The following is a 15,386-nucleotide window of genomic DNA, read 5'->3' as shown; positions in this document are numbered from 1 at the left end:
TCCAGAACCATGAGAAATAAATATTGTTTATAAATTACCCAGTCTATGTTATTTATTTTATTTATTTATTTTAATTTTTTTTTTTTTTTTTTTTTTTTTTAAGGAGAGAGGGTGGTGGTCGTTGAAGACACTGGATCCTAACCTCACAGCACAGACCATGATGTTTTTTTTTTTGTTTGTATTTATTTATTTATTTGACAGAGAGAGAGAGAGAGAGAGATCACAAGTAGGCAGAGAGTCAGGCAGAGAGAGAAGGGGAAGCAGGCTCTCCGCTCAGCAGGAATGCTGAGGCAGATGCGGGGCTCGATCCCAGGACCCTGAGACCATGACCTGAGCCGAAGGCAGTGGCTTAATCCACTGAGCCACCCAGGCACCCTTTTTATTTTATTTTTAATTGTATAATTGTAGCAGCGCAAATGGACCAAGGTACTGGCAGATGGAAAGTACTCAATAGATCAGCAGAGATCTCATCTAGAATCACCCTATTTACAAGAATTTGAATGTATATATGCACACATAGCTGTGATTTTTTGAATCTCCAAATCTGCAGGTCCTTAGAGTAGGGTTCATGTCTGTTTCTCTGTGAATTTTCTGCAGTAAAGAGCTACTCATTATAGCGTATTGTACTATGTAGGGAATCATGAGATCATATAATGTTGTTTCTATGGACCAGCCATTCAGGTCAAATTGGGATAAAGGGCTGTCATTTTTGCAGAGATGAGGGCATTTCAGAGAATACATTCTTACATGTTTGTTAACTGCAGGGTTCTTACCATACAGAATCTGGGAAGCTAGTTGGGATTATATTCTGAGATTCTGTTCCTCAAGATCTCTAGTTCCTTTGTTGAAACATAAAACAATAACAAATCCCCCAAAACTTAAAGAACAAAGACTAACATAACAAATACCATGTTTCTACGTTCTAGGATTCTACTGTTAATTTTTTGTTGTTGTTATTTTTGCGTGTTTGCTTTTATAATTTACTTTAGAAACACTAACACATTAAAAATCAGTTAAACTCCCCTTTGACCATCTCTTCAAGTCCCCTTCCTGCACTTTCTCGAATAAATGGTCACTGTCATAAGTGATTCATTCACCCAATTTTAAAGGAATCTTATGTGCATAGTAAGTAGATATTTGTGTGTTTTTAAAAACTTAAATACATTAAGTTCCGTTGGCCACATGCTACTCCTGTCCTTTTACCAGTTAGAGAGAAGCAGGGTTTAGGCAGGCTGTGGTTTTATGATGCCAGTAAAAGGGATGTTGTAGGAGGTAGATATTAGGGAGGTTCTATTCCTGAGAACATAGGTCTGCAAGGCAATAGCCAAGAAAGTTTTCCTTAGATTGAAACAGCATCTTAATATAACAAATACCTTAGAGCATTTATTTATTGCTTCTGGCTACTTTGACACCATATGAAAGACTTTGCTTGGTCTCGTAGGTGTTTTATTTAGATAGTTTACTTTATAATCTTTTGTTCTTTTTCCTGTTCTCATAGCTTAGTACTTTTTATTATAATTTATAAACAAAAACCAGGATTTATAAGCAAACAGTACACTGCTCATGGGATTCAGTTAAATTGAACTAACTTGAAGAATTGCTGTGTTCTGTCTAGACAATTCCAAATCAATCTGTGAGGCTCAGTCATCATGTGAGATTTTGTGACTTGGCTTTGAGTCTGATACGATGTCATTTCTATGCCTGGGAACTATTGTACTCTTGTTTCTCAGTGTGATTCCTTTCCAGATGTCCTCTTGGTTAATCCACACAGCCAATTCCCCTTTGATTATTCATGGAATACATCCCAGTTACACACGTTTGCTCCTTCAGAATCCTCTCTTCCAAAGAGAGTCTGATGTAGGAAGTCTGTGAAACCCCCCCTTCTGTGAAGAAACTGACCTGCTAGATTGTACCTTGTTCCCTTAACAGTTAGGCCTTCTCAAAACCTTGGGGAGATTAGGAAACCAACAGTAGAATTATATTGGCCTGTATTTCAAAAGGCAAATAGTTTCGCTTTTTATGGCCGTTAAGTGGAATGTACGTCTGCTGCTAAAAATTTTCTACAAGAATATGACAGGATTGAGAAAGTAAACACAAAGGCAGTGGCCTGTGAGCCTCTGTTCTGGGCTTTGACATCGTGGCTCTCGTGGAGGTCTGACTTTTAGAAACTACATTCTCTTCACAGCATCAAAGCTATTTATTTGATTTTTCATGGAGGCAACATCAAAGAAAAACAATTGTCTAGCCATACTGACCCTGGTTTATCACAGAGGCATGGCTTTTTGGCCTTTACAACAAGAATGTGTTTCTCTGTACACTGATCCACTTCTCGTTAAGACTTCCCTGTGTCTCAAAGCACATCGCTCCTGTTAAGGAGCATATAAGTTCCTCAGACATTGGCTTCTAACGTAGAGGCTTTTAGAACCTACTGTCTAGTATTTATTCTCAGAGATTTCTGGCATTGATTATACTAAAGCTTTATTTGCATAAAACATGGACTAGGAAATTGGTTCACATAATCTTTGCTCTTTTATCATTCTGAATCAAAGGGGGAAAATGGTCAAATAAGTTATATTCATGAACTTCATATTGCTAAGTGACAACCTAATGAGCATTCATGGGTCAGTTCTAATTTAATTATTAATCAAAAACACAGTATATGTTATTTAAGGATACACATTTTAGCTTATTTCAGCACTTGCCATGGAATTTATAAACTCTGCTGAAATTGAGTAGTTCATAGTTACTATGTCTCAGTCCTAAATCTTGATGTATAGATAGCTGGGGGCGAAAGATCAGGGATTTGAGGAAGTCTGTGTGATTCCCTAACCACCTTTTGATATTCAGAGATTGTTTAATGTATCCTTTGAGCTAGCTGTGGGATTGGCTTCCCCATTAATCCTATGCCATTGAACCACAGACAGTTTGAAACCAACCTTAAATGCTATGTTCGAAAACAGGAGATCTAAGCCTCAGACCTCGATAAATCCTCCAGGAAGCAAATAAAAAACCATGGATAACTTAATACACTAGTATTTTCATAGGAGTACCTGAGAGGGCAGGCATATATTCATCTGGCCTCAATATAGATATTTTTTGATATAATTATTTTTAGAAGATTTACTTTAAAAATAATTTTGCCCGACAAAGTAGACTCAGAAAGGATTAGGTGAGAGGTGGTTCATAAAGATTCTATTGGTTCCATCTTCTTGTCAACCATATTCAAGTTATTTAATGAACATAGATAACTAAGAGAAAATGGAGCTCAAAAAATTATTACTGAATAGGACTGTTTGGGGTGATGTCTTTTTTTTTTTTTTTTTTTTTTTTTGCCATTTCAGAGGATCCATGAGGTCAACACTATTCCCATAATGATGTTAAGCCAGTTTTTGCTTTTTTCCCCCTCTATGTTGATGTTTGCAGTAGTGGGGTAAACTTGTTGGAGCCTTAGCATGAATCAAAGCTGGCGCTACATTATACCAATACCTGTCCTACCTTTCATTGCCACTGTGCTCATGTGAAAAAGTACATGTAAAATATGCCTGATTCACTAAGAATGTCCTTGATAAAGTAGTAAAACTATTAATTTTCTTAAATCTGTACCTGTAAGTATGCATCTTTTAAAAATTCTGTTTGAGGGGCGCCTGGGTGGCTCAGTGGGTTTAAGCCTCTGCCTTCGGCTCAGGTCATGATCTCGGGGTTGTGGGATAGAGCCTGCATCGGGTTCTCTGCTCAGCAGGGAGCCTGCTTCCCCCTCTCTGCCTGCCTCTCTGCCTACTTGTGATCTTTCTCTCTCTCTGTCAAATACATAAATAAAATCTTTTAAAAAATTCTGCTTGAGGGGAACCTTGGTGGTACAGTCAGTTAAGTGTCTGACTCTTGGTTTCAGATCTGGTCACGATCTCAGGGTTGTGAGATTGAGCTCTGTGTCAGCTTGAGATTCTCTCTCCCTCTCTCTCTGCTCCTCCTGTTTCTCTCTCTCAAATAAATAAATTAAATTATTATTAAATAAATAAAATAAAAAAATTTAAAAATGGAAAAAATAAAAATTCTGTGTTATAACACAGGAAGAATGCCAAAGGCACTCCTAATGCCTCCCATAGTGTGGTAGTTGCCTGGAGGAGAACTACTTAGGCAGTAGTTTGACTTGTGAGCTGAACCAGCTGCTTTTTTTTCATTAAACATCATTTTTAATTGGAAGAACAATTTCATTTCTCTTATTATTTTGTTGGAAAGTACAGCAATTTCTTTAAAAGTATGTTAACGTTGAATGGATGGGTCAGTGTTATTTTTAAATAATACGTAACAAGTTATTTTTTCAGGTTTAATTTCTATATAATAACTAGCTCACATGAATTCATCCTTTTTGGTGTCTTCAATAACTCTATGTGTCAGAGATACTTAAAAAACATTTGAGAAGCAGGGCCTGGGTGATTTTTCTGAAAAAAAAAACTTCCCTTTGTCCAAATAGTAGCTCATAACGTCAAAGGTATCACATCTCTGTGATTCTAAGATTCTGTGATTTTGATTTGAAGATTCTGAGCTTCTTACAAGAAAACGGGTAGTAGAAAACATGGAGGTCTGGCCTAATGAGAGGTCTTTTGGCAGTTAGCTCTCTGCATTAGATAGGTTTGAGTGGGTGAGCTGAGCGATGCCCATATTCATTCTTTCATTTTTTCAACAGACAGTTTTTGAGTACGTGCACTCTGTAAAACATGATGGATCAGGCACAGTGCATCATACTTAGAAGCATCAGACTGTGATCTTCATGAAAGCAAAAGCTTGTCTTTTCTACCCTGGAAGGCATTGTGATGAGTCAGGCAGAAGTTGCTAGAAGTTCGCATCATACACTAGTTTTGTCTCCTTGGGCAAGTTACTTACCATCTTTGAATTTTTTCCTTACTTGTAATGTGGGAAAAGATGATGTATGTCCCTTTGGGTTATTTTGATAATTAGAAACTTTATAATGTAAAGTGAGTTAGCAGTATCCTGGGATTTTTGTATCGAAGCTGCATAAAGGGCTTCCTTTATAGCTACTTGCTATCCTAAAGAGAATTAAAACAAATCTGTCTTCAAATGGGAACTTCTGTAAGTATGTAAGTGCATGTAGTAGTAATCTTTGAAAAAGGTTGAAACTCAACTTTATTTAGTTTTATTTCCAGTTCTATTGAAGTATACTTGACAAACACAACTGTATATACTTAAAGTGTAGAGTGTGGTGATCTGATGTTTGTATACATGTGAAATATTTACCACAATCAAGGTAACTAAACGCCTGTCACCTCTCATAGTTACCTTTTGTATGTGTGTGGGAGAGAATGCTTAAGATCTTCTCTGCAAATTTAAAGTATACAATACAATATTATTAACCATGGTCTGATCCTCAGATTTTACCCAACTGGCAACTAAAAGCTTGTACCCTTTGACCAACATCTGTTCATTTCCTCACTTCCCAGCCCCTGGAAACCACCATTCTACTCTCAAGTATTACTTATTTTTCAATAACCAGAGAATAATCAGTCTGTCAGAATTAGTTAGCTTTTTATAAAGAGAACCAATTTCCATTGAAAGATATAAGTTTAAATAGCTTTTTTTTTTTTTAAAGATTTTATTTATTTATTTGACAGGCAGAGATTACAAGTAGGCTGAGAGGTAGGCAGAGAGAGAGGAGGAAGCAGGGTCCCTGTTGAGCAGAGAGCCCCATGCGGGGCTCGATCCCAGAACCCTCGGATCATGACCTGAACCGAAGGCAGAGGCTTTAACCCACTGAGCCACCCAGGCACCCCAAGTTTAAATAGCTTTCAGATATGTTATATTAGATTTTGTTAATCATTGTTGAAGAAATAGTCAGTGACATTGGTAAAGATGGTCAAGGAAGACTTTATTGGTGATGATGGTTGTAGGTATAGGGACCACTGTAATGGGATATTCCAGTGGGAGAGAGAGACTGGGCTCCGCCCTGAATACAGCATGGGGTCAGTGGGAAGGCAAATTATGAAAAGGAAGTGCCAGGATTAAGAGGAGGTCTGGTTTAACTGGTCTAACCAGATTCTTGCTGAAGACAGACCAGGGGAATCAGACATATCCCTGGGGGCCAGTGGAAGATGAATGCGATCATATATCAATGGTGGCAGGGTTCTGGTTAAACTGACTTGCTAAAACTGGATTGTATATGGAAGTACCTAGATGGGCCTAGGAGAAAGGTTCAGGAGCCTGACGAAAGTGACATCAAGCGAAGGAACTTTGTCACTATAATCACAATTGCGTTTTTGCCTAGTCATTTAGATTATCTTATTTTTGCCAATATCCTTATAGTAAAATACTACATTTAGGGGAAAATAAGAGTGATAGAAATTTCATGAGAATACTGAAAGTTAATATAGTCAAGTCAAGGAAAGAAAGTTTTTAGTGACAGTATTTACCTCAGCTATAAGTATATGTAATCTTAAGTGTTTACAACCCTATTTAATATTAAATTATTAAAAATGGTGTTTCATATCCTCAAAAGAAGGCACTTTTAAAACATTTTACCTATATTATTCTTGTTTTAATTTTCTTTGTTTAATATAAACCCATTTCATAAATCAGAACTTTATAAAATGTAAAAATTATTTCTCTTAGTTTTCTTTATAAGTTTTTACAGGAAAATGGGTGTGCCTTTGGCAGAGTCTATTTCCATGCAGCTCTTCTTGTGCAAATTACAGATTGTGGATTTTCTTTCTCTAAAAATAGATTATCATTTGTCTGGTGACTCTCTTTAGTCTTTCTGGGGCAGAATGATGTTTGACTTTTGGTACTTATTCAGAGGTACAGTATCTGGGTTCTAAACATTGCCTTTATAGAAATAGATCCAAATATATCATAGCATTAAACATGTTTTTACTTCTGCATAAAGAAATACTATTCCATATTTACTTATGATTCAGTAACTTGGAAGAAACTAGACATGCTGCATTGAATTGGTTCATATTGATAGATATTTTTAAATGTGGAATTCTAGAGACTGAGTAGTATAGAGCAAATGACTCTTCTTTCCAGAGGCAGAGGCAAAAGTGAGCCTACGGCCATTGTTAGGTATATATATTGAGAACTATTTTTACTTTTCTTAGTGTTCATCAGATATTTTGCTAGTCACATTTACATGCAGAGTAATTTAATGGGCACCCGTTGCCATGGCAGCAAAGAACAAAAATGAAATCTGTTATTTTATGAGGTGAGAGTCCCCAAGTGATACAGGTACAGGCTGCTGAGAACACTTTTGCTTTTGCTTGTATAGAGCAAGGTAAGACACTAAGTCTGTATTAACAAGTACCCTGGGGACTATGGGATTTGTTTGAGGTTGCTCTTCTCTATGATCTGGTCTACCTTTATACATTCATTAGACTACAGGGATCCATCTAGTTTCGCTGGTAACATGGTAACAGTACACAAATTCACATCAAGACACATTCACATACAAGGCTTTTCTAATTATGTGTTATTAGCATATAAATAAGTAAGTCTATATATTTCCGTGTTTTTCTTTACCTAGGGTAGGGCTGATACTAGTTGTGATCCGCACTGTCTTTATGCCTTTTTGAAATAAGTTAATTGTTGAAAATGAGACAATAAGACTTCCCCTCCCCCATGCATTTCCTAAAAACAAATGATAATTTGACAAAATGACAAAACAAGCTTTCTAAAGACAAATTATCTCATTGGACAGTGAGATAACTGGGAATCAAAGGAATATTCCAGGAAACTGTTAATTATACAAAAGGATGCCCTATTGCTTTTCTGTCCCATCTGCTTGTTATGTATTTATGAAATGCCTAGTACTGGCAAGGTGTTAGGGCAGACTGTCTGTGGGATATAACAGTTTCTGGTCCATGGTTGGTGAAATTAAACCCAAATAAGGGAGCCAACCAAGAGAAATGGCAAGCACAGGCAGTTCCATCTTTTGCTCCCTTTCAATTTTTTTTTCCCCCTTCATTCACTGGATGCTACTTTAAAAAAGACCCATGTCTTCCTTTGCCACCATTATTTTGTCTTTGATTCTTCCCAGTAGAAAACAGGGTTTTGAAGGAGTTTTGCAAATAGCGAAATTCACAGTGAATACCAACTCTCCGAGGTTCTTTTTATAATACACACTTATCAAGTGCCTACTATGTGCCAAGTATTGGATGAGTTGCTATGGTAAACTGTTAACTTCTACTTACTACATGTTATTACATTCTTTAAACTTTCTCTTTAAAAATACAGTTTTCTTTGTAAAAGTACGAATTTTAAGTGGATAAAAACAAATGGCCTGAAAAGAGATGGTGAGATCTTAAGATATTGACTCACCAACCAGAAATGCACACATACCTACACACATATGCTCACTGAGACCTTTAAAGAGGTGTACAAAAATGGTAGTAGAAAAATCTACAGGGTTATGTAATTTAACTAAAAGAGTTGAATGAGAAAAATATTTGGATCGGGGGAATTTCTAATCTATGTGAGGAGGAACATCTTCATTTTCCTCTCTCTTCAGCTTCCAACTACACTCTGTCTTGATTACCTTCAGTTTTTGTTCTTTTTAACATTTCCCTCTGATGCCCTGCTCCCTTGTTTTTACCTTCCTTCCAGCTCTATTTGAGAAAATGATAGTGAAAATTGAAGACCCTTCAGAAATTTGGCTTTCCCTCTTGGGCACAATACTTTTATCCACCTTTTGCTCTGCTACTTGCCTTCATGTTCCCCTAATCCTCGACAGAACTGTCCTGCATTATCCTACTTAAAATGTGACTCATTTTGAGTGACTCAACCTGCCAATTTATTAGTCCATGACAAGTACAAAAATTGCAAATAAGCACTTAGAAACTTTGATGGCCATTTGGTAGGGGAATTTCATCTGTTGATTCAAATATTTGGCTGGTATTTTGTATTTTATTTCTCTAGTAATAAATTATTATTATAATTATTATTACTATAATTATCAGTATCATTTAACAAACAACAATCCATATAGATTGTGGGGCTGAAGGAAAGAAAAAAACAAAAACCCCTGGTCTTTCACTACAGACATTCTGAGAAGCACTGGTCTCATGTACTCTCAGTTCTTCTAAAGATGTCTTTGATTGCCTACCTTCATGCTTTTGTCTATTTTTTAGTTAATACTTCCTGTCCCTCAAAACACAACCGTAACATCCTCTCCTTCATGTGTTTTTACCTGAACTGCAGTTTTTTGTATTCTGCTGAAACTTTATAACCAGTATTTACTGAATGTCACTACATTCAGTAGTAGTGTAGTATAGTATTCTATACAAGTGCACTTGCTTCCCCCCCCCACCACCACATTGGCTGCATGTGGGAGAGATTATCAGGATGGAGAAGGGCATGAATATCTGGGTTAGAATCCCAAGTTCTATCTTTTATGAAATGAGGGACCTTGGGTCAGTCAACCAGCCTTCATGTTCTTTACTTGCTTCATTTATCAGACAGGACTGTTGGCAGGCATGCAATGATACATGTAAAGCATTAAGTGTACAGTTCCTGGCATATACTAAACACTCAGTAGATGACTGCTTTTGTGTTTTTCATTAATATTAGCAGCGCTCTTAGAATATTTTTTTCTTGCTTTTGTTCAGACATTGCCTGAAATTAGTTCTTTAATTTCATTGCTTTGAAGAAAAAGAAGCTATGAAGCCATTGCTTTGATAGACCCACTTTTTGAAGACACAGCTAGAATGGGTGGTGTGCAAAAGGGTGGAAAGTCATTGGATTTCTATAGATTCTTATGGGGCTTTGGAGAGCTGGTCAGTGCAGCAGAGGCATCCTTGTTTAGGCTCTGTAAACTTAACTGAGTCACTCAAAAGATACTTTTTTCATGCAGGCAAAAGTTACACCCCCAAAAGGAAAAATAGAATTAAAAAAAAAGGAATTTTAGAAGAAGGCAGTGTATCTAAAAATATTCCCAACAACAAAAAATTTGGCTGGAACACCTGGATTTTTCTGAGTATAATTTTAGTTAGGTAAACATTGAAAATATATATTTTCCTAAAAGAGGAAAGAGCAATTTTATGGAAAATGATGGTTGGTAGTAATCTAGAAGATTACTTCTGTAAAAGATTTTCCTTGTTTTAAAGAGTGAGAGGTTGTGAATTTGAATAAGTTGCAATAATGATGATCAATACTCACAATCGCTTAACTGGTAAGATTTACCCCAAATGAGTCTTCTTTGTAGGAGAATTATCTAAGTATATAGACCCATAGATGTGAACAATAGTGATTAATTATGTGGTAGTTAAATGAAATGATAGTTTTACTATGTGAGCCAAAAAATATATATTAAAACCATATTATAGATTCACAGCTATCTAGGATATGCTTTATTAGGCTTTAAAAAATTGATAAACTCTCTTGGAAGTAAGCAGAAATATATTCAATATATAACTAAATTAAATGCCTAGCAATATGGCACTGAATTTAAGGGAGTGGATTATGGTTTTGTGGTCAAATTATTTTTGGTATAGTGAATGTGAATTCAAAAGGAAGACTACAAACAAAATTCTGAGAAAAGCTAGGGAATAAGATTTAAGAGCTACTTAAGCCCCTGCTAGACAAGGACAATAATACAAAGACATAATTTACTTTACTTAGAGGATAAGAAAAATGAAGAGAAACCCAGATTATTTGAAGCCTTGCAACCTGATTCTATATTTGTAGGTGTACACACTCACACCACCCCACACACACTCAACATGTATTAACATACCTACCAACTTCACATGTACGTCCAAATAAAAGGGGGCGGTGAACATTTTCTGGACAAGAAGTTGAGCCAAACACACACCCATTTTTAATAATAAGGTCTGTTAGACTTGAATAGCACAACAGTCTGTCAGGGAAGTGGTGAAATCATCACAGACTGTTGAGTGATTCAAAATTAGATCAGACAAAGCACTTTAAAAATACACTGTAGGAAACAATCTAATGCTGGGAAGGCAATAAAAAAAAATGACCTAAATCGGTCTTTTCCACCTCTAACTTTTAATGTTTTCTTGTAGTTTAAAAATAGAAAAGTATAATATTTATAGGAGTACTGAGAGTTGATATCTGGACTCTGAAGAGCTTATTATTTAACATTAATATTTTTGACTCATGGCTTTTTTGTAGAAACAACAGAAATGTAGCTATAATTCTTAGTCTTTTCTTCACTGATATGAAATCAACAATGAAGAAAAAGCTCAGGGTTCGGGGTACCATTTATTAAGCGGTTGATAGATTAATCATTAAAACTAAAATGCCTGCCATTTATCCTTTGTAACAGACCTTGAATGTTGTGGTCAAAATTAAATAGGATTTATGTTTTTTTTTTCTATTATATAATGCCATTATGACAGGTTATAAGCATATGATGATGTTGGAGCATGGTATAGAGATTCTTTGGGAATTATAAAAGAGGGGAAATTGGATGAGAAGCAGCTTCTAGAAGGATTATTTTTCATGTTCTCCCTGACTCCCTGATCTTAAATAATTGGCAATCAGATGCAATCTAATTACGTCACTTGATTTCTCTTATATTCAAAGGAAGTCAAGGTACTACACAAAGTGGATCAAATTGTTTGAAGTGAAAAGACTCAATAATTTTTTCTTATAGTTCTCATTTGTGCTTTTTTTCATTTAACCTATAGTGATTTGCTTGGGTCACTCTTGCTTACCTTTGGGCAACCCCTGTGCTCATGTCAGACAAAGACACTTTAACCAGAGTGGGAACTTACTGTTCTCTGCAGTCAGCCTAAGTGACATTTTGGATAAATCATTGCTTAGACTTATAGCCCCATGGATCAGTTGTCTGGAACCAATCCAGACAGTCCTCCCTTTATCTGTAGGTTGCTTGTAGATCAGCAATGTATCCTCTGCATTATCCAAATGCTTCTTGGCTCACTAACCACCCCTGTCCCATGTGACTGGTTTTATATAAATGTCACAGAAAATTGGCTTAGGCTGACCTCTTTTATAATCCCTGTTTCTCAAGATATGCTATTTGATACAAAGTTCACTTATGTGCAGAAAACAGAGACAAAGGTCATTTGTCCAGTTCTTAAAGTTTGCTGTGGTAGGAAGGCAAAATTAAATGACCACTTCATTTTCCTCCGGGAGTAGTGATGGTGTGGTGGCACTGAGCATGGGCAATATTTGCCTTGGTGCCTTACCCCACTGATGGATGGGAGACGGTCAGAAAAATTTGTTGGATGAATGAATGAATGAATGAATCATCATTTCAAAGTAGGCTAAATTTTGGTACTACACTTTCTTTTATCTTTTTGGTACTACACTTTCTGCATTCCTTATTGAGCAGTTGACCTCTTAAGTGTGGCTAGCTCCACAAGATCTGTAAAAACAGGGAAAGAGAAATAATTGAAATTTAGTGTCAAAGGAATAAAAGTGACAGTGTTATGTCCAGCCATCTTTTGAATCATGAGCATATGTATTTTCTTTGATTAACCTTAAACTATTCGACATGATGTATTGGGAGGAAAATCTTGGAATTTTGGAGACAAATATACCTGTGTCTACACTTGATCTTAGCCAAAAGGCCGAGAAACGATAGCTGTGTCTAAATCTTAACTTTGCTACTTACTTCTATCCTACTCAGAGTGGATTTTTTTTTTAAGATTTTTATTTATTTGACGGACAGAGATCACAAGTAGGCAGAGAGGCTGGCACAGGCTCCCTGCCTGGCAGAGAGCCCGATGCGGGGCTTGATCCCAGGACCCTGGGATGGTGACCTGAGCTGAAGACAGAGGCTTTACCCCACTGAGCCACCCAGGTGCCCCCAGAGAGGATTTTTTAACCTCTCTGAAGCTCAATTTTTCTTCATTAATATGGAGAAATTGCCTTTTGTCTTGGAAGCTTGTTTTGAGGTGAATCAATTCATACAGTGTGTATGTGTGGGTTTCAAAAATAATAACTTTTCATCTTTTGGAGTATATTCTAGATGCCTGGGTGAGGGCTGGATGGTATATAAACATTTTCATTACTATCCTCACTAATTGTACAAGGTACAGTGCCATAGTATCATTCCTATTACATAGGTAATTGAATTGAAAGTCAGTGATGTAAAGGAATCTACACAAGGTCATAGAGATTGGACTTGAAACTTATCTAATTCCTAGCTTGAGGCTTTAATTTACCCTGATTATAAATATCATTTCTTTTGTGCCCAAAGGAAATGGAAATAACACAGGTCTCCCTTTCTAATTAATTTGTTTACTTCTTCTATAGGATAGAAACCCTATCCCCGTAATAAACCCCACTGGGCCCAATAATTTTGTTCATCTTGCTCACTTATTTAGAATCTAGCTGTGGGCTCCATATAGGTAGTGCTTCTTGTTATGATTGCTGGATGTCACATCTTTTCAAAAGATTTATTCCATGTTATTTATTTCAGGTTAGTGTAATTCTAAAGTCCAAAAAGGTTAGAGGATGCAGTTAACTTTTGAGCCACTGAGATAAGTTAGGTTTTCTATAATCCAGCTAGAGGAAAAAAAAAATATGAGCTATAGCCTTTAGGTATATAAAAGTGCAGTGGTAGGGGTGTCTGGGTGGCTCAGTTGTTAAGCATCTGCCTTTGGCTCAGGTCATGATCCCAGGGTCCTGGGATTGAGCCCCTCATCAGACTCCCTGCTCTACGGGTGCCTGCTTCTCCCTCTTCCACTTCCTCTGCTGTGTTCTCTCTCTTGCTGTGTCCCTCTCTGTCATATAAATAAATAAAATCTTAAAAAAAAAAAAAAAGTGCCGTGGTTTCTATCTTCTGCCATGAATAGAGTCAGAGATTCTTCTGGCCATGTGTCTACATATGATGTCAGTGGGAACTTTGAATATTAAGGGTGGAGATGTCTAACTTGGATGATCTGACTTTGGAGCTGTTAGAAGCTGGAAATGCTTTTAACCATGGCTGAGTCAGAGGGATATGAACCTTGGACTTCCTCTGACAGTTGCCTCTAATTAAATGAACCTGGCCTTATTAGATTCTGGCAAGTCAGCTATTTAGAAAGCACTAATTCTTCAGAAATCTTATTTTCCCAAGTTTTGTTTTCACTCAGCATCTTAGATTTTGTTTTCGCTTTCCATTTTCAGATTTATAATCGCTTAGATACAAATTGCTGTGGATTCCGACCTCGAAAGGAAGATGTCTGTGTACAGAATGGTCTGAGGCCAAAATGTGACAACCAAGATTCTGTGGCTCTAGCACATGTTATCCAGCGAAAGCATGACCCAAGGCATTTGGTCTTCATAGACAACAAGGGTTTCTTTGACAGAAGTGAAGATAACTTAAACTTCAAATTGTTAGAAGGCATCAAAGAGTAAGTTTTAAGATGTAGTAACATCTATGGGACATCACATTTCTATTAAATAAGTGGTAAGGTTTTGAGAAAACTCAAATGCTATGTGTGACTGATCTAACCCTTGAAAAAGAATTGTGGATGTGGAGGCCCAGAAATGGGAAACAGACCTAAGCAGAACAGAACAAGACTGCAGCCATGGTGTCACTTTCACCAACCCATGCAACCTACAAAATTCCTGCTAGGTTTCCTTGGCCCTTACTGTGAAAATCCATGTGGGTAAAGTTGGAAGCATGCAGGAATCTCTGGAATAGGAGCTGGCAAAGTAGGGATACGGAGGTGGCCAGAAGCTCCATTATCAGGATATGGGTCAGGGGGACTAACAGACACAGTTACTGATGTGGTGGGATGTCTAAAGGTATAATAAACTCAAGATATTTTTCTGAATGTGGCGGGGAATTGGAGCTAATCTGCTGATTAGGACACAGTATCAAAGGACAGCAGTTGTTTGAGTTCAGGTGGGAAGGTTTTGAACATTTGGAAATCTTTCTCATAGACATAGACTAGGGACAAAAGTGTCGAGCTTATCTATTTGGAAATAAAGGAAACTAATGCATTTAATAGTGGCAGGAACCCACTGTAGAGTGTGGGCCATTCAATTTTAGCTATAGGGATCAAGGCTGGATTTCAGGACCCAGATCATAGCCACTCTTTCATAGCCTTCCTACCTTAGAAATCAGAGTGACCAAGACATGGGTATGTTTGAGACTTGGAAATAGAGAGGTGCATTAGTGAGAGAGTGAACCAGCTGTGTGAAGCTAAGTGACTCCTGGAGAGCACATGAAGGAGTCTAAAATTGAGAGTAAAACCCGAATCTTTCAAATCCAAGTCCAATCATTTTTCTACAGTAACTTGTGTTATTCAAGCTGTTCCTTTTATTTTTGTTAACAACACTCTAAAGCATGTTTCATTATTTCTTCCTAGCACTCCGCATTAGGTAGTGTGGTTTTTGTGTACTTCCAGGACTAGAGACAATACTATTCCCATGAGAGTTTCGTGAGCCCCAGTTTCCTG

The 15,386-nt window shown here is 37.0% G+C and overlaps 1 protein-coding gene across 3 annotated transcripts in view; it reads left to right on the top strand.

Annotated features, from left to right (window-relative positions):
- Positions 1-15,386, top strand: part of GASK1B (golgi associated kinase 1B) — a 52,467-nt gene that overhangs the window by 32,549 nt on the left and 4,532 nt on the right. For all 3 annotated transcript variants that reach the window (XM_082729199.1, XM_082729197.1, XM_082729198.1), the window contains exon 4: positions 14,107-14,333. In XM_082729199.1, coding sequence (XP_082585325.1) covers positions 14,107-14,333 — 227 coding nt within the window. The remainder of the gene's footprint in view (positions 1-14,106; positions 14,334-15,386) is intronic.

Source organism: Mustela nivalis (genome assembly GCF_964662115.1).
Source record: "Mustela nivalis genome assembly, chromosome: 4".
Lineage (NCBI taxonomy): Eukaryota > Metazoa > Chordata > Mammalia > Carnivora > Mustelidae > Mustela > Mustela nivalis.
Note: the sequence above shows the minus strand (reverse complement) of the source record. Positions and strands in the feature narration are given on the sequence as shown.